Here is a 20,547-nt window from a genome sequence, read left to right as displayed (position 1 = left end):
TTCAACTGAAAACGTTCCAGATCAAGAATGAGCATGTGCTCTATATTTAGTCATGTCATCAGTAGTACCATTGTGCAAGTTGCTTATCTTTCTTAATTACATCAGGGATTGTCCTTCCTCTTCTTGTAAATAACAGAGATTTTAAAATTCAAATGGTTGCCATGTATTCTTCCTGTGAGCTAGATAGCCACTCAATAATGGTGCTCTTTAGTAGATGATGGTGACGCCAATGTGATGTCATCAGGTGATGACAATTTTTGATGTTCACCTATTTCTAAAAATCTTAACATTTTGAATCAGCTTCTGTTTTCATAGAAACCTAGGCTAAAAGGGATCTTGTGAGATCATCTGTTCATAGCTCCTGATCTGAGAGTTTTGTCTGGACTAGCCTTTAGAAATTGGTGATGTAAGGAATACCATGACATTCCTACTTAGTCTCTTTTACTACTAATTACATTTGGGAAATTTTCTATGTAGTATCCATCTACAAATTTATCTTGGCATAAATCAAGCTGATTTCTACTCGCCTTGAAATGGATGAACATGGAATAAAATGGATTGGTATGTATTAAAAGCCAACAACTATATTTTTATTTTGAAAGAATACAAGAATGATCTTTTTGTCATCTTGTTTGCTTTCCCTACGCAGTAAGGTAATATTTGGTCTTTTGCTTGAATATTCTTAATTTGTCCTCTTCTTGTCAACAATTTTTGGACCTCAGACTTAAAAAAAAAAAAAAAATCTGACTGTGTGTTTGATCTATTTCTTTACAGTGTTCTTTTACCCTACAGCATGACATTGGCTCTAGCTGTTCATGGCCATTTTTTGTTTTTCAAGTTATTGAAGTGTCCTGTTGATGTCACTAATATTTTTATTCTGCACTGAGATACTGACATTAAGTAATCAATTACATATATTCTCTTTTTTTCTTCATAATTCCTTCCGAAGAGACCCTATCCAGAAGTGTCCTAAGTGTCTGAAGTCTACCATTTTTGTGGGTTCAAACTTGCAGCAATCGGGGACTTCAGAATGTCTTTGAGTTGCCTAGGGACAAGGGAATCCATTATTCTTATTGTGCTATTTTTGGAATCATTGATACTGTTTTCTTGAGACGACTTTTTCCCATGTTGTTTGAGAGTTCAACAGTGAAAGTCATTTTCCCTAATTTGAACAAATACACCACATCTACTTAGTGAAGTTCCTCCATCAGCTGAAAAAGTGTTGCAGTTTTGGAGAAACAGCATCAGAAATTTTCTTGGAATGTGGATTTGCCTAATTTCTCCAAGATTCTCCAAGATCTCTTTCATATTTCCCTTGTTATCTGATTAACATATTCTTCTACCTATGTGAATCTGTGTTTTGACTTCTGGTCTCTTAGGCACTTGCCACTGCTGGATGGGAATCTCACAGCACAATCTTGAAGAATAATTCAGTTGCACAATCTATATCTGAGCAATCAGAAAAAGAATTGGGCAAACTGCTCCAAAATTGTCTTGCAAATTGATCTGTCCTACTGTGAAACCTTTTGTGATTTTAATTCTCAGCTGTTCTGAGCAGAGCTGGTAAATCATGCTAAAAGGCATATTAACACATTTCGCATTATGGCTTATGAGCATTCTTAACCATGTTTAATAATTCAGGTTCATTGCTCCTCAAACGCTCGGCCTCTGTCTGGCCTCACACCTTTTACAGGTTGTGCTTGTCCTTTAAAAGATGTACAGGCCTGATGAAAAAGTCCTAACTAGCAGGCTTTTCTATGCATTGTATCTCACTTTGGTTAAGTTTCCCGAAACAGCAGCAGCTTTTGACCTCTAAGACCATCAAATTCAATTATACTCAATTCTCAGGAAATAGATCATTAGAGTACACAGCAGCCTGAAATCCAGCTGTGATTCTGTAACCTCCTAGACACTGGATCTAATTGTGACTGATGGAAATTATACTCCAGGTTTCTTTGGTTGGAGATTCTTATATAGTGTCTCCAGTACTATTTCCAGATTCCTACTCTATGTTTTGTTGAAAAGTTATGGCATATGAAGGGTTGAAAAAGTGCAGGGAAACATGCAGACCTGAATGCGGCAGGGGGTAGTGGTGTGTGTAATAAAAGTGGAAAAAGAGGAAATGAGAAGATTTGGATGTTGGCACTAACAGGGTGAAGCTGAGTTGTAAGGGCAAGGGCTAAAAGAAAGGAAAGGGATGAGGTAGAAAGGATGTTCGTGTTCAGTTGTTTGATTTTATTCCAGAAATAGCAAAGTGTAGATACATATTTTGGCATACTTTAAAATATATCGCTGTTCTCCCAAGGCAGAAGAAACTTAACGGAGTCATCCAACTAAGTTCTACCAGGGGATGCAGACAGAGCAAGCAACACTAATAATGCATTCATATAAAGCTGCCAAATGTGGGTTCCAACTTGCAGTATTCGGGGACTCCAGCATGTCTCCTTGAATTGCCTAGTTATCAACAAAGGGAGCCTTGAATCTTCTAGCTTTTATTAGACCCTTAATCTTGTCAAATGGTGTATTTCACTTCCTTTAGCTGGGTTGCTGATATTGTGGCCTGCAACTCCTAATTTAACCCCAAATAACTTCTTCCAGATAGTGCCTCTAGAGAGCAATGAATGATGTGTAACAGAAAATAAAAGTGGCTGAGATCAGCCAGGGAGGACTGGAACCAGAGCTTGAGAACCAGCTGTATGCAGAAAAAAAATAAATCAAAAGAATCTGGTAATCTTACTAATGAATGATGCCTGGAGGCATTCTTCCTGCAGGGCTCTAAATCACAAACCTACCTGCTGATGAGCCCAATGCAAAGCCAGCTTGTGAACTTTTATGAATTTAGAGTAAGTTTTCATCTTGATCTTACTTTTAGAATAGAGCTCTGTGAGTTACTGTAATAAAACATGCTTTTTCAATAATGCATTTATCTGAAATTAACAGGCACCATGATGCATAAACTCAAAATCTGGTCATGTGACAAGGGTGAGAAATTGAAACAGGGATCTTCTCATTTGATGTAAGGAAAGCTTTTTCACCACAAGAACATGGGAATGAGTTGCTAAGAGAGGCTGTGGAATTTCTGTCCTTGGAGGTTTTTAGATCCTACCTAGACAAATGCCTGAGCCACCTGGTCTAAATTCAGTGCTGAGCCTGCAGGAGGTTACATCAGATGACCACTGCCTTTCATTGCAAGAACTGAAATAGGAGCTGGGTTCAAAACAAACAAAAGGTGGTGATTCTTCACACATAGTTCAGGTAAGATCAGCACTTTGCTGCTGGCTGTTTTGGATGATAGAAGTTATGTGGGCTCTAGTCTGGACAGATCCATTAGGAGTTACATATGGAAGCAACATCTTGCCAGCACAAGCACTAGGTGTAGATACTAGAGTTAAGGGAAGAAACTGGGGAGTTGCATATGATTGTCTGGCTCTTGCACTCTTTTCTGGCACCTACTCTTGTTGAGATCTGAGACAGAATACTAGGGTAAACAGACATTTAGTCTGACCCAGTACAGATGCTTTTAGGACCCGAGATCCACAACACAATAATCTTTATTCAATTGAGTTACTATTCACCACAAGTGGAGAAGCCTATCTTGTCATGCTGGTCTAGTGGCCAAAGCGTGGTGCAGTTACAAGCTAACTTCAATGAGTTCATGCAGCTGACACAGCATGAAACACTTGCTTCAGAGCATCAAGGTAAATTAATCTCTTCAGAGCAAGAGTTTGTCTTATGTCTTCTGCACAGATCTAAACATGCAATGACACTAAGCAACTTGTATTTGATTTGCTCTGTAACTGCATGAGAACTGACCTTATTGAGGGTTCTGTGATAACTCACATCTAATCAAAACATTATCAGAGTGACTCAAAGTGTTAGGGTTTCAAAGAAAAGCAGCACAGAAGTTTTAGTTTTAGAAGTTTTAATCAAAATTTTGATTTAGGATAAAGGACTGGAAGACACTCTCTCCTGCTTTTTAGTTGTGGATTAACTAAAATTCTGTGAATTGTTGGAAGATGACAATATTGAGGAAGAATTTTTGATGGTGCAGTGCAGGGAAATTAGTCTATAGAAGTCAGCAATAGTTCTGCAGGTGTAAGACTCTGCTAGGCTTTCACAAAACCCCCACCAAACTCTTGATTTCAAGCCTATGCTTTCTCATGTGCAACCAAAATCAAACCAACATCTAGCATGTAACATGTCCCACAGTAATGACTATTCTTGGTCTAGTATAGCATCATCTCCAACAGCAGCCAAGCTGGGAGCCCCACACAATGCCATCCTGAGGCACCATACCTGCATGTTGTCTGCTATCAAATAGAGCAAAGTCCCCCCCTCTTCTCATTGCTCCTGCTTGCCTTGCCTCCTACTTTCTTCCGATGATGTCTCTGGGTTATTTAGAAGAAAAAGCACACATGTGTTATTCTCCCTGTGCACTCCCCCCTTTTACACCCTCCCTACTGCATGGGTTCTCCCTCCTCCCCGCAGCCATGCCCTCAGTTCTCCTGTTTTCGTTTACTCACCTGCCCCTAGTCAAGCCCACCTGCCCTTTCCCACCCCTCTTTGCAGCCTGTCTTTCCCCCAGTTAACACTCTCCTTCTATCTGGAGCTAGTGAACAGCCCTTTTCCTGGCTTTTTGATCCTTCTCTCTCCCCAGTACCAGAACAGCAACCCCCCCCCCAGAGCCATGCTTGGCTCTACCACTGCTGACTGTGGGGCTGCTGGCTCTACCACCACCTCGTTGAGAGAGGTGGGTGCAGATTTCCTCACCCTGAGCCCCCCTTGGCTTTCTCAGTCCCCCTCTTCAGCAGCAGTTATTGTCCTGCCGAGGCAATGCTGCGTACCCGGGGCCACCATCGCTCTGCTGGCTGGCACGAAGGGCCAGAGGAAGACGTGTACGGGCCCTGCTGTGTGGCCGCCCTGCCACAGCACCCTCTTGCCTGTCCCAGCTGCTCTGTCCCTAAACCATACTGTCCACCGACGGCAGCTTTGCCTGGAGCACTTGACTCCGTCCTCAGCTCTAGCTTCCCCCTGCACCAGCACCGGCAGCGATCTTGATGTCACAGGTCTGAGCTGGGAGGGCATAATGCGTAGCTTAAGTTCCCCGAGCAGGCTCTCTCGTGTTACCGCTGCCTCCTTTTCTAGGTCATTGAGGAATATGGGGATTGGCCCAGGTCCCCGGCGATATGGTGACAGCTCTACTTTGTCAACTGGCTGTTATTGACTCTCTGCTATCTTTTCACCTTGCAGCGATCGCCCCTTGTACCCGAGGTTCAAAGACCCCACGGCCTTTCCCTCCTCACCTTCCACCCGGGTGGGAGCGCCCCCGGCACGGTGGGAGTCAGGCGCTGTCACACCCGCGCTCCTCCCGCCCTGACACCTCCGGGCGGCCGCGGGGGTCCCGGCCTGGGGCGGGAGCTGCTCGGACTCTCCTTGAGCGGGGAGCGCCTCTGGGGACGCCCCGTCCCCCGCGGTACGCTGCTGGCTCCCGAGGCGTCCCGCCGCCAGGGGACGGGGCCGCCGGCCCACGCGGGACCTGGCGTGAGGGGGCGGGCGCGGGGCGGACAAAGGCGGCCGGCGCCACCGGGGGCTGCCGCCGCCTCCCCCCGCGGCCGGCGCTGCCTCCCGAGGGGCGGGAGGGGTCGCCCCTCGCCCGGGCGCGGCGCCGCCGACGGCCGCGGGGGCGCTGCCGAGCAGAGCCGGGCGCTGGGCGCCGAGCGCCGGCCGCCCGCCCGCCCGCACCCCCTCCCCGGCCGGCTGGCTGGCTGGCTGCGCGCACGGCGAACATGGCGGCGGCGGTGGGGCGGGACACGCTACCTGAGCACTGGTCCTACGGCGTCTGCAAGGACGGGCGGGTCTTCTTCATCGAGTAAGGGGCGCCGGCGGGCGGGGGCGCCGGGGGAGGGCTGCGGGGTTGGGAGGGGGGGCCCGCTCCCGCCGCCCGGCACTAACAGGTGCATGTTTTCCGCTTCTCCCCCGCAGCGACCTGACCCGCACCACCACCTGGCTGCACCCCCGCACCGGGGAGCCCGTCAACTCCGGCCACATGATCCGCTCAGGTGGGTGCCGGGGCCGGCGGGGAGGGGGAGGCCGCCCCCGCCCTGCCCTCACGCCGCGCACCGGTGGCGGCCGCTCCCCCCCCCGCGGTCAGGGAGGCACCTCGGCGGCGCGGGCGAAGTTCTCACCCCCTTCCCGCTTTCTCTCTCCTCTCCCCCCGTCCCCTGCAGACCTGCCCCGCGGATGGGAGGAGGGATTCTCGGAGGAGGGCGCCAGCTACTTCATCGAGTGAGTACTGCCCGGGCGCGGGCCCGGCCGGCGGGGCGCCTCGAGCGGGGGCTGAGGGGGCGCCGGGCCGCCCCCCGCCGCCTCTGCCCCCAGCCTCGCCGAGCCGGCACGTCCGCCGGGTTAATTAACGGTCAGCGCCGGGGAAAGTGACACCGAGGTGTGCGGTTTCGGCGGCGGATGGGGGAAGTTGGGCGGCGGGATGCGGCTCCCTCCGCCCGCCCGCCGCGCTGGCTCGGCGGCTGGCAACAGGTTTCCCCGGAGGCGGCTCTTCAGTTTTTGTTGTTTTCTTTTTTCCCCTCCTCTCTTCCTGGTATTTAAAGTGCGGTTTGTGGCAGGTGGAGCGTTGCATTGCTGAGCGCCGGTCATGGTTGAAGGTGAAGGGTTGTTATTTTATGTTAAATGGCTCGTGGCTGTGGATGCAGCACTGGGAAGTTTTGCAAGAGAAAGGCTTGCAAGTGTTTCTTCCCAGAGACCGGGCTGAGCAGATGCACTTGCCTTGCCTGTGCTGGTGGTGGCTGTCGTATCTTTTACGTAGGATATCTTACTCCGAGAACAGCTAAAAACTTGAGATGTGCTGCCTGTTAAGGCTCTTTTATTCCCTGAGATGCGAGCATGATGCAGTAAAATAGGATAATTAAGAGAGCTTCTTCAAACATTATATATGTCAGGCTTTTACAAAGGTAAACACTGATGTGAAAGAGATTTAATCAAATCAGTGAAACTCTGGTACACCCTCGATATAGAGTTGTGTGTCACTTACGATGTGTTTGCATTTTCCTGTGGAAATCTGAATGCCCAACAAACTCAGTGAAACTAACAGAAAATTCAGACCATCTATTGCTTCAGTGCTGGACTGGAATAGGTAACCCAGGTCATTAAGTATGGTCCCCTATAACAGCTGACACTGTGTCACAGATGTCTGGTTGTTGTGAAATGCCTGCAGAACGTACCCCAAACACCTTTGAGAAACTTGAGGTTTTTAGTAAAGATCAAACTTCAGAACGATACTGGGCCAGGTGAAGGAGGGATTGACTGAAGGCATCATAAATACCTCACATGGTAGGATGTTTGTTAAATAAAATTCTAGATGATCCTAAAATGTCCTTTTTTTCCCTACAAAAGAGGAAAAAGCCCATCAGTCCGTGCTTGGCTGAGCCAGAGAATTCCTTACAGTGCTGGAACAGGCAGTTTGTTCAGCCCTCGACTAATGAACAGAATATAGCAGCAAGGCATTGGAGAGCAGCTGCATACTGCTTAGAGCAGCCACCCTTTAACCTGTCACCAGTGCGTTGAAAGAAGGGAATAAAAGTTCTTCTGGTTACATAGGTGACTGGTGGAACTCTAAAATATGATAACTGTATAGTTTGTAAATGTAGTGCAAACAGATCCTCTACACAGATATATCAACATAAACTTCTTTCTTCTTTGTAGGAATACATCTATTCGTTTTTCTGTCCTTCACAGAAGCTTACTGGTGGAATTTTAGAACAGCTTAGATTCCTTTTCCCAGCTGCTCTGTTTGAAACACCGTTCTCATGTCTTGTTTGTCAGGCAATTACAAAACTTTTAATTTCTGATCCGTTAAATTATAGTTGTGTGTAGTGCATTGTCATAACTTGTGTTAACGGCATTCTTTGGCTTGACCTGGAATTGCTGCAGGAAATGAAATCCACAGTGGAGTGTATATTTTATAGAGCAGTTGGGTAAATTCGACTGTCTTTAGCCAAGCAAAGTTTTGCAAGGAGCAGCAGCAATTTCTTGACTTAGATCTGTTCAGCTGTACTGCTTCACACCAAAGATTCACCTGATACAGTATCCTCTTCAGCAGTGATACTTCCCCTAGAACTGCTTTAGCCTTCTCTCTATTTTCAGCTCAGAGGCTTCCTGAGCCAAGTGGAATTTTCTCAGTTTTTCTTCCATGAACATATTGAGCTCCCCTTCTGCTCATGTAAACATCAGCATCCTTAGACGAGGATATTCATACCTCATTGCTCTGTTCATTCCTCCTATGTTGCTTCCTCGTGATGAGTTCTCAGCTTACAGAAAAGGCTACTGGTCCCTAAATGCATGATTTCACATGTTGTACTACTAAATTCCATTTTCTGGCATTCCAGCTCACAAACCCCGTGAGCTCTTCTGTGTAACTATCCAGTCCTCTTTGCAGTGGCGATAGTTTCTGGTGTGGTGTCATCTACAGAAATTTCATGAGCATGTTCTCACTTCTTGGTTACTAAGTTATTGAAGGGTGTCAGGATGAATGCTATGAGTTAACCCCTCTCTTGTGATAATTTCTGCTTTTAATACAGCCTATTGTAGTTCTTCCTCTTTGGTCAATTTCTTGATGCATCTTGTCTTATTTAAATATTATTTCAGTATTATTTCTTTAATAAAATTATTACTAAGGATGACTTCTATTTTAAATAATTTCACATGGGGGACAGTATCAAACATTTTATTTAAATGTGTATTGGCTAACTCCACTTACATAGCTCATTTCTGGTAGAGCAGTAATCAAAATGTTAGATAAAACATTGGATGTGAGCTGTCTTTGACTTAAAAAATGAATTCTGTGTCCATTTACTTCCATGTCTTTATTACTTCCTTCAATATTATGGACAACCGTGAAACATCGTAGAGTAAAACAAAGGTTTGTAAGCTGATCAAGCTTAATATCAAAACCGGGTAAGCTTTTCTCCCCTTTCTACATACCAGGAGTTTGAAAATTTCCAGAACTCTACTTCTGATGGATAGAAGCTTTCCAAATGAATGTGCTCTGGTTTAGAATGTGGTTTTTTTTGTGTCAGTGCTGTTCTGAAGTTTAAGGGAAACTATTTTCACTTTGGTTATTTACTTGAGATGTTTTTATGAAATCACATCCCCTCTTAGTCATATTTTGCTCAACTAAATAAGCTGGGTTCTTTGTCCAGCCGTTTAAGAAGGGCTCTCCATCTGTTTGATTATCCTGTAGTTCTCTGCACCTCTTGCAATATGAAGTCATCTTTGTTGCATGTGGCTGAACAGAATCGTATGCTGGAATGAGCTTTTGTGAGACTCTCAAACAAAAAAAGTGCTTTCTTGGCTCTAGAAATTTCTCAGCTTTCTGCATTTTAGCTTGTTTGCCTATTTGGGGAAGACACCCACACTGACAGCATATGCGAATGCTACAAATTGTCTGATACATCCAGATCTTTCCTTTACTGCTTTAACTTTTAAGACTGTGATTTATATTAGGAAGCCATGTATGAAGCTGCATTCTAGTTCATCCCATTTATGCACATCTACATCTTCCTGAATGATTTTTCTCTGTTCTGATTATTCTTCAGGTTTTCTTGATAGTGGCAAACCCTATTAGCACAGTCCTGCCTTTTAGCCTAAAATCACTAACGAAACATTAAATAAATGATGTATAAACTGTTTTTTCTGGTTCTCCATTTGGTAATTTTGGTAAAATCTTTCTGTTTCTTTTGCAGCTTATCTGCAACTTAAATAGCTTGTTCTAAGTTAAAAATGGGATAACGTTTTATACAATTTTGTCTTTCCACATACGTAGCCTCAGCATCTTTGTTAATCAAATGAAGACATGGCATAATCAGCTATACTCGATATAGATAGCAAGTATGAAAAGTTGCAATTTGGTCACCACTGCTTGTGAATTGTTAGACCTTTTTCATCAGTGTGACTTATTTCTGCTTTTCTTTGAGCGACAAAAATGTGTAAAAACAACAATTTAACTCTTTTTTTTTTTTTTTAAACCGAAGAATGGAGCCTTCAATTTGCTTGGTATGCCAACCTTCGATCTATTTTAAGAGGAATATTGTTTTAGGCATGTTTCTTTGTCTAAAAGTATCATGGATGTTGCATTTCTAACTTTTGAGGGCTGGGGACAGCTTGTACTACCTCTTTTCCATCTCTTGTTTGTTTTCCCTGCTTATGTTTTTGAAATATGTTGTGTGTGTTGGGCAACTGGTTTATGTTAGAGTCACTGCAGAAGGAATGTTGTTGCTGAGCATATATGGAATTGAATGAGGACTAACACTTGCTGTGGTTTGTTTCTGGTAGTTGGGTTACTGATGTGAAGTGATAAGTGGGATTGACAGACTCTTTTTGGGGAAGGAGATGTAACATGCAGGAAAAATAGTGACTGATGGAAAAACAGTGGGTATATGCATTGTAATTCGGGGTTTTGTTTCCATTTACTTATTTTTCTGATCACCCGAAAGACTTAGGGATGTTGGAAAGCTTTGAAAGTCTGGAATGCTTTTTTGTTGCTTTTTTGTTACCTTCTTATAGCTTTGGAAGATTGAGATGAGCGTTTATGTGAAAGGATCCATTCTTCCAGTTTTAGATACTTAACTGGCTTGTATTGATGTACATTTAAAAAAGTGAACTGCTGCTGTAGAGGTGGTTTTAGAGTGCTGCAATAATGCACATCTCAAGGGTAATTTTGCATTCAAATTGTAGGCTAAAATTAAGAACAAAAAAGTGGAAATAAGAACTTAAATATATGAAATTAACCCTTTGTGTATTTCTGAAATCAGTTTTTTGTCCAGCTTGGCCTCTTCTTTGGGTAACAGTGGATGTACAAGAAACAAAACTTTTTACGAAATCGCCATTGTTCATAGCAGTGGTCTGGAACTGTTTGCACCTGTTATTCTTCTTTTATTTAGCTTTTACTCTCTGTGGGAAATATACATGGTATGTGTTTCAAGTATATGGAAATAGTAAACAAGCAAAGAATACAGAAGTTTGTGAACACCAGACTGAAGTCTGCCTTTGTAACTCTGATTCTGCTGTGCCAAATATGTACATTTAGATACCATGTCAATGAAAACCATACAAGAGCTCAGATTCACATGGTGTGGGCTCTAGATGATACTCAATTAATGATTATTTAATCACAGAAGCCTAAAGGGGACGGGACCATCTGGATTATTGAGTTCAGGCCTTTCAATTATCTGAGAAAATTGTTTTATAATCTCATTAATAACTTTAATCAACAGGTTTCTTCTGCCCTGCAGAAATTCCTGTCCTCCCTGTTCCTAGTAGAATGTTGAAGACTTTCTTTTTAGTGGCTGTTTAGGTGGGCTGAAGGACTGTGTGTGTTTTATGTCCTGCTGTAAATACTTTTTTTTTTTTCCTCTGTTTTCCATGATGCCTATTGCTGTAGAAGCAAAAGGTATTGGAGCGCTTAACTACTGTGAGTAAGGAGTAGTGATGTTCCACATAGTGAGATCTTCAATATAGATTATGTCCTTTGTGGTTCTTGAACCTGTGCTTAGATAAAAGGTCTCAATTAGTGCATAAGTAAGTATGTGAACTGATATGAAATCCACCCGTGAGGAGCTGGCCTGTGAAGTACTTCACTCTGTCGTTGCTCTGTATAACCAGTTTGAGTTGTGTGGAGTTCTTGAAGCGGAATAAAAATTATGTAGCTGGAACCACATGAGAACTTCACCAGCCGAAAGTGAGGGTGTTTACACCGTGACTGGCAAATTTGAGGACAGTCTCTGGCAAAATGAAAGGACTTTGTGTGCTGTAAAATGTCATGCAGAAACTTTTAGGGAAAGAAACCTGGAGTGGTTCTACAGCAGTAGGGAAATCTCTAGTTTTGGTGAGTCTTGAGAGGCATCATATGCAGCAAGCTGTAGGTTATGACTGGTTACTAGAATTCAATCAGGAGTTGCCCTTGAAGGGACTAGACTTTATTGAGGTAATTTGTACGGGTGGAGAAACGGATGTGAAATTGAGAAGTGGAAGAAAAAAGCTCGACCTGGCTTGTGTGTTGAGATGGGAGGTGAGGGGAGCGGTCCCGCCCGCCGGTCCGCAGCAGCGACGGGCGGTCTTGGGCGGCCTCTGCTGGTGCAGTGGCGGGAAATTAGGCCGCAGGGGGAAAGCTGCCAGGAGGGGGGTCAGTCTGCGTTGGGGCTGTTCGTTATTATTGTTTAACCTTCTGTGAGAAAGTGCTCCATTTGGGCAATGGGAAAAAAAGAGCTATATACGGTAAAAGTAAACAGCGTTGGTTGTACGAGTTTCTCTGTATCTCTCCTCCTGTCCTTTGTTCTCCAGGTCTGGGCTTGATCAGACAGCCTGTTTAATAAATTTTGTCCTCCTGGATTGTGAATAGAACTGAGCTGGGAATACTGGACCTGCTGGGTAGATACAGTAGCTACGTTTCATTCAAGTAATTAGGTGTCCTTTTTTGATGGCAGTTAAAATAAGAGATCATTCGTTAAAGACTGAAGTAAATGCTGATAGATTTCTACTCAAGCAGAGGTTGCTGACAATTGCAGACAGCAACAGAGGTGCTTTGTAGTTTAGCTCCCAGAAAGCGGGAAGAGGGTACATAGGTTCATGCTGCCTGAATTGCAGAGTGCCCTCTGGAAGAGCAAGCCTGGAACTGTGCGTAAGGAAAATGCCATGTGCGGTTTGATTCAGCGATGTATATGAATGAAGAGGAACGTTGTGTGCATTCCTTGGAGGGGGGAGGAGTGTAGAAGGGGAGGTGCTGGGTTTTGTTTGTTTTTAAAGCAAGGCTGCACCAAAAAGTACTTAGCTTGGTTTGTCAATCCTTGTTTGCCTTTCTTCCAAAGTACACACATGTTGGAAAACTGAATTTTGACTACCTTAGGAGACCAGCAAGGATAACATACACTTAAACCATAGTTCCCATTAACTTGAGACATTGTTTTGGGTGGTGAACTCTGGGAAACAGAGGAACATTCTTTTGTTCTGCTTCTGGTTGAAACTCAGTTCTGCTACTTGAGTTGTAGCTCAGAAACAAGGGTACGAACTGGTTCTCCAGAGCTGCCAGCATCCACATTTTGTTCAGTACACATTCTACCTTCTTTAACATGAATCTGTCAGAAAAACTTCGTTCATTCAGCCCCTTTCCTGAAATAGAGTCCACTTTGATTTCATTGAATCTTTGTGCAGGTAAACATGTTTTAGGAAGCTGCATATTGCAGTGAGGGTGCCAATATTTCTGAAAGTCCATCTAAAATGTAAAGACTAGAAATAAATACAGTTGTACCAGGTAGGTATTGCTGTAGCCTTAAAAATAGTTTTCAGAAACTGTGTTACATTTCAGACTGATTACTGATTTTAGAAGTGTGCAGTATGTCTGCAACATCAGGTGAGGAAACAGACAATTTATTCAACACTTTTAATTTTAGTTGTTACCCATTATCTACCAGAAAACAGAGAATCTCAAATATTTGGGACAGCTTGATCTTGATATTAATACTACACATTTTGTTGAAGAAGGTTGCTTCTTCAATCTATCAGTAGCTGTTAAACTCTCTAGCAACTGGACCTCGTTAAAAGATTTACCTATCTACAGGCAAAAACATCATGCAAGATGTTTTTATAATGCAGGAAGCAAAGAAGTACCTTTTCCAGGTGAGTCTGGCAATACTAAAGAATCTTATCAAGTGCTTTGGTGAAGAGAGAAGCGTGTGCTGTGAAGTACATGGGTGCAGGTTTTTCTCCTGGGTTCTATGCCCTGCATTTTCCCACCATTCTGTTTGCTGCAGATGGATTGTACTAAAATGAGTTTTCACCTCACTACTAATCAAAGTTTGCCATCATCTCAAATATTTACCTGTCATTGGTACTGATAAAGAGTACTGCTTCAGTATTGTAGTGCTGCATCCCTGCAAAGACCTACTTGAATAATGTGGTGTCAGATTTACTTAATATCACATCTGATTCTATCTGGTATGACTGTAAATTCTAATTTACTGTTAAATCTAATTTGTTTTGTCTTTGCCTCCTAGATGTGCTTTTTAAAAAATGTTTTTTTATGACTTTGGCTAGGATAACAGTAAAGCATGGGGCTAAAACCTCATTTTATTTGTAGTTTAATTGTCTTGTCCTGCAGCATTATTAGACAGTGTTACAAGGTCTGCTCTGAGATATTGTCCTTAGAAGCATAACTTATAATTTAAAAGCAGATTTGTAATTAAAGATGTTAAAATCCAAGAAGAATCTGGTTAAATGCCCAACCCTTTTCTTTTTGATTGTCTGCCATGTAGTACTTGGCAAGAACGTCACTGACTTGCCTAGACAGGTACAAAAGCTTGTTACCAATACATAGTAGGTATTTGCTTTTCTGCCTGAAGTTTTCTGTTTAAACCCTTGTTTTCCTTATTGCTTATCTATATCTTTAAAGGTTTTATCTTTAGTTAAGTTAAAAGTACAACCAAAACCACCCAAACTTTTAAGTTGAGGTTTGGATAGACTGCTGAAATGAAGCATTTGAGTAACACTATATTTTATTTACAATTCTTTTGTCAAGTGAGGACTTTATTTCCTAGAGGCCAAATATCCTGACCTAAGAGCCGAGTACTGAGCTTTTTGAAAATACGTGTTGATTCTGCAACATGCAGTTGATTTTTTTTCCAGGAGCTCTGTATAAACTGTGATTGTCAAATATGACTAAGCAGAAAAGCTGCTGTTAATTTTCTACTCTATTTCATCTGTAAAAAGGGAGAGTTACTAGCTTTCTGCAAGCTGCATATTTGTTCAAAATGTCATAGTTTCACAGTCATCTTCAAACTAGCAAAATGCTTGAGCAGCAACTTTCACTCCATGTTTACTTGATTCTTTGCTTTTTACGTTTATTTCTCTGTCCCTTTTCTAGGGAGAAGAAAGACTGATTTTGACTGGTATTAATGTAATGGAGACCAGTGGAAACCTAGAAGCACTGTTTGTAGATCAAGCAGTATAAATCAGAGGGCAGGAAGCAAATGTTTTCTTTTTAAACAGATGTCTTTAAGCTGATTTTTAGGTGTTTAAATGTGTGCTCTGCAGGTTAACTTCTTAGTGCTTGAGTTCAATGTCTACTTTGGATCAAAGGAAAAGAAATGGGGCTTATCATAATACCTAGAATAATAAATCTGTTAGATCTATTTCAGCAGAATGTTTAAACACATCTGCAGACATAGCTATGCTAATGGGTGTGATTCACTATATGTAGTTTTCAGTGGTTGATAAAGCAGCATTAGTAATATTTTCTTTATATTTTTCTGAAAATCAGGGGTTATGATATTAGGTGTTTGCATGGTGAGGTAAGACTGACAAAATCTAGATGTAGATAGTTGTTTCACAGAGTACATGGTGGTTCAAAACCATGTTGAGTTGCCTGGACTAAATGAAAATTAAATTAATGGAAGTTAGCTGCAAAATGCTGAAAACCCTTTTTGTTAGATGACAGTTATCAAACACTTGATATTATTGTTAAGATCTCAGGATATCAGCCCTCGCTTGTTTATATTTTATTTAAAGAGAGTAATTTGTGAATATGCCAATTTTTTTAATGTGAAGTTGTTGCTTGCTTTCCAGTTAAGACAATGATATTGTCAAGTGGCTTGAGAAAATATTTTTATTTCCTTCCTTGCAAATCATAGATTGATGCCATTCTTTAAATGCTACTTTCGTGCTTTCCTGTTTTAGCCCAGAAATACTTGAATACCTAAAGCTATTTGAGATAGCGATAAGATTTATTAATTCAACACTGTGCATGTTATTACTCCCAGTATTCAATTTTAAATAGCATGACCTCTTTCCTTTTGCTCTTCCAGTTAGCTATGTAGTGAGTTGCAGTTTGAGCTCCTTTATATTTAAAAAAAAAATAATCTATGACTTATTTTTACTTCTCTCATGCAAAATCATTATATGAAATTCTTTTAATAAACAGATTACAGATATCAAGTTGGGCATTGGTATCATCAAGGTGTTAGTATCAGTGTAACAGGTACTCTTCAGTGTCACTGGCTGGTTTTTCTCCTCTTACTGCTAACTTGTTTGAGAGGGTAGACAAGCTAAATCTCCATCTGATAGAGTCTTTCTTCAGAGTTGCATTTCCATGCCTGTGGAGAATATTGAGTTCTCTAAGGAAATACTGATACAACAGAATGGAGGAAGGAAAATTAAGATTACGGGGGTCTATGACAGTGTCCTCTGACAAAGATGCAAAACAGCATTAGCTTTTATGACTCTCAGTAATTTTCCATGTGTGGCATGTGATTGCTGGGCATGAAATTCAGGTTTCGCTTATGCATTTTTGTTGCAGTTGAAGGATTAAAAAACCAACACAGGTAGAAACATAAATTGCAGTTATTCCTGAAGTAAACATTACTAACCCAGAACATCATCCAGTGTCAAGATTAAACACAAGATATGAAAATACACGATTAAGGCATTCAAACATAATACCCAGTATTTGCTATGCAGGAGCTGTCATATTGATGCAGAGTAGTCCTTGTTTGGAGATCTACAAATACTTTTAAACTCTGGTAGTTTCCCTTTCCCTTACTGAGCAGTTTGAAATGCTGCAACAATATTACTGGTTTTGTCAGGTGATCCAGAGAATTTCAGTAGAAGTGTCTTGAAGTTCTGCATGAGATTTGAATAACCCTTGTACTTGATGGATTTCTGCACTGTAAGGAAACATTCACTCCTGTATACTGACTACACTAAGGAATCATAGAATTGTTAATGTTGGGTTGATGGTTGGACTGGATGATCTTCAAGGTCTTTTCCAACCTAGATAATTCTGTGATTCTGTGTTTAGGTTGGAAAAGACCCTTAAGATCATCAAGTCTAACCGTTAACCTGACACTGCCAAGTCCACCTCTAAACCACGTCCCTAAGCACCACGTCTACATGACTTTTAAATACCTCCAGGGGTGGTGACTCAACCACTTCCCTGGGCAGCCTGTTCCCATACTTGGTAACACTTTCGGTGAAGAAATTTTTCCTGATATCCAATCTAAACCTCTCCTGGTGCAACCTGAGGCTGTTTCCTCTTGTCCTATCTCTTGTTACTTGGGAGAAGAGACTGACACCCACCTCGCTACACCCTCCTGTTAGGTAGTTGTAGAGAGCGATAAGGTCTCCCCTCAGCCTCTTCTTCTCCAGACTGAACACCCCCAGTTCCCCCGGCTGCTCCTCATAAGACTTGTGCTCTAGACCCTTCGCCAGCTTCGTTGCCTTTCTTTGGATGCAGAAGATGGGATCTCAGCTGTGACTCCCTGGGGATGGCTGCAGAGTCAGGCGGTGGCTGAACTGCAGTGGCAGTGTCTGAAGTGGTGGTTCCCGGGGGCTGGCTGTGCTGGCCGCACGCCAGTGCCAGCAGTGGGGGGCAAGGGACAGGGTGTGCTATGTGCCGGGCCCAGCGGCTACTCTGAGGGGTAGCTGGCCACTCATGCTGGGCAGGCAGAATCTGCTGTCACAGTTCCAATAATAGTTCTAATAATAATAGTAAAAATCAAGTCCCAAACATTAGAAGTTTGTGAAAACACTGTTTAAACTGAGTTTGCATGAATAAGGTAATCAAGGTTAGCAGAAGAGAAGGAAAGATGAAAAGTAAATTTGGAAATATAGGTAAGTAGTGAATTGAAAGCCTTTTGACATGGATATTTGGATGTGTCTATATATTCACAAAGTAGAAAACAGACGAAGCATTCTGAACAGTCAGCAGTATGAATTTGAAAGGGCCAGAAGCAGGGTTTGTGTTGGATGCTGTAGACAGTTTCAAATACAGTTTCTGGGGGATTTAAAATAGCCCCCACAAATCAGTGTCCTCTTACTGCAACTTCTGTTGCATCAGCAGTGCTTATAAGGAAGCTCACAGTTTTTTATTTTTCCCATTGACCAGATGCAACAGTCAGCTAGCGTGCCCGAAATGCTTGTCCTTTCACAGGTCAAGCCTGTGGTTCTGGTAGCGTAGGGTAGCTGGGTGGTGAGGTGCTTGGAAAGCTGCAGAAAAAGACAAGCAGGCAAGGCGGAATGAGTGAACGATGGAGCTATATATATCAGCCATCTCTGGGGAGAATAAATTCTCGAATGAGCAATGGACAGGATGTAAAATTTAGTGAAGTGGGAGGGATGGAAAACATTGGTTTAAACTAGTTGCAAATAAACTGTTAAATGGTGCTAATAAGATAGTCTAAAGAGAGAAAACTAGGAAAATTGAAGTTTCTGTGTATGGATAATGTGACTTTCTCCTTCCTCACCAGAAAAGTAGCAGTCAGCAAGGAGGGAGCTACAGGAGTTCAGTTTTCTAAAGCTTGTCTCCCTTGATAGGGGCCCTACAGTTAGGAATTTGAGGGGTGTCTCTGATCGCCAGTGTGCTGTTCCTGTGTCACTGTGGTAGGCAGGCAGCAGAAGCTCAGGTAGACTGTCGTTTGTGGAAGTCAGATTACGTGTTGCCTGAAATCTTAAAAAGAAGTAGTTGTGTTTTTAAGTAATGTGAGTGGTAAGGCTACAAGAATTTTTGAATTATTGATGTACAGAAGAGAATTTTGTTTGTGTAGGGAGATGAGAAGACTTGTAAATTTATGTTTAGGTTGTCATACAGCTATTTCCTGAGTGGTTTCTTTAACTATGATGAGGTACATTGTAAATGGGCATGTTAATTTTTTTTTTTTTGGTGGGAATAGGAAAAAAAATTAATTTCACAGGTAATGGCCTGTTAGTGAATATTATGTTTGTTTCCTTTAGAAAGAAAATTTCAGATGCTTTATTTCTGATAATTTTAAAGATTTCTGTGATTAGAAGCACAATAAGAAATTCTATTAATGAGCTGAATAAACTGTGATAATTCCAAATGAGGTAATATAGATGGTGTCAGTTTAAGAATGAAGTTCAGCATCAATAATTTTTGTTTTCCCCAGAATGTTAATGATAAATTAACTTTTTTCCCCTTTCATCTCATCTTTCAGGAGTTCATTAGTGATAACTAACATGTTTTCTACCTGTTATTTTGTCTGTATAATGGTTTTGGATGAAACTGAATTAGAGAAATGTGCTGAGAATGCTGTTCTTAGTGAATTTCAGCATCTGTAAAACATGTAGGTGAAAACATAAAATAAATTGAGCATGATTATATGTTTGATTGATTTAACAAAGTTCGTAAGTGTTCTGTGACAAGGTTTCCTGGTTCTGCTGTAGTACAGAAATCTGAGAGATTGCTGACCTCTGCAAATATATTAAAAATTCTACCCTATTATTGATTTTTGTGTTCTATTTGGCTCAGCAGCTTCCATGCCAATTAATGACATTCCATTTATCTTGGCTACTGAAGTTTGTAGTGAAAATGCTAAATTCCAGGGTAAGACTTGTCTACAAAGGGAGGTAAGTAGAAATACGAAGAAGGTATAAATTCCAGGTTGCTATGGTCTGTGAAGAGTGCCCACGTGAAGAATTAGAGTGGAGCAGTAGTGCTAGGAAACCCCCCATGTTTTCAGCTGATTTGAAGGTAGTGTGCTTGTTTTTCAGTTGTGTTGTGGCTTGCTTTAGGTTGAACTCTAGTTCAAAAGCTAGGAGAAATGTTTAGGAAACATCTGAACCTTCCATGTAGGAATGGATTATTGTAAGAAAACCCACCCTTTCTGGAAGCTTTTAACTATTTGTGGAATAGACAAAAACAATTTCTGTCTAATAATCAAAGAAATTACTGTTTGTGGGGAAGTAGAGAGTCAGTAGAAGTTAGCATGACTTCTACCTATGAAATATACCCTGCTTAACAATGGAAATAGTTTTGCTTACTTGTAGTTTTTTGTGTAATGTTTTGGATTTTTCTGAATTTGTTACAAGAAATCCTTCAGTGATATTTCATGCTGCACCAGTGTTTCCAGAAATGAATATTTGGTGATCTGGAGTAGAGGTCACGAAGTGGCTTAAATTGTGGCAGTAAATATGTGGGCCCCACTTGCATTTTACTTCTGAATTGAGCTAAAATGTCTATTATTAATATGTGATAAAAATGGATTTTTTAAAAATTTCGTTATAGACTTTTTGTTTGAGTGCTTCACATAATTTTAGATAGTAAATCTTGATTTCATTTTCTATTTTCAAATACTGGTTTTAATCTAGAACCATATAAATCTGCTCATCCACTCCTAGCAGGTTATAAATTGCAAAAAGAAAAAGGAGCTTAAATGTGGTCCTAGTAGTTTTTCTCAGCTTCTGACATAGCTGTTAACTGAATTAACTGAGTAAGAGGAGGAAATATTTTCTCTGCCTCCCCAGAAGCTAAAGCATTAAACAAACTTTTGAAAGCAGTTTAGAGGTACAAGAAATACTTTATCACTGTGTGTTATGGGCAAGTTACATTAACAAGGATGTCGTTAAAATGTGGAGTTTCTGATATGACAGGAAAGTTCTGTGTGGCTTTGTTGTGTTGAAATAATCATGGACACATACATTTTGAAAAGTTCCCGACATGGTCTTGCATCAAGATCTTGAAAGCAAGCCTTT

At 41.7% G+C, this 20,547-nt stretch overlaps 1 protein-coding gene across 3 annotated transcripts in view; it reads left to right on the top strand.

The window, feature by feature from the left end:
- The first annotated feature begins 5,758 nt into the window (after positions 1-5,758).
- The window catches only part of PLEKHA7 (pleckstrin homology domain containing A7), a 158,243-nt gene continuing 143,454 nt past the window's right edge, over positions 5,759-20,547 (top strand). For all 3 annotated transcript variants that reach the window (XM_074842565.1, XM_074842564.1, XM_074842571.1), the window contains exons 1-3: positions 5,759-5,869; positions 5,983-6,059; positions 6,228-6,285. In XM_074842565.1, coding sequence (XP_074698666.1) covers positions 5,787-5,869; positions 5,983-6,059; positions 6,228-6,285 — 218 coding nt within the window. In that variant the 5' untranslated portion in view covers positions 5,759-5,786. The remainder of the gene's footprint in view (positions 5,870-5,982; positions 6,060-6,227; positions 6,286-20,547) is intronic.

This window comes from Strix aluco, chromosome 16 (genome assembly GCF_031877795.1).
Source record: "Strix aluco isolate bStrAlu1 chromosome 16, bStrAlu1.hap1, whole genome shotgun sequence".
NCBI lineage: Eukaryota > Metazoa > Chordata > Aves > Strigiformes > Strigidae > Strix > Strix aluco.
This window is presented reverse-complemented; position numbering and strand designations above follow the sequence as displayed.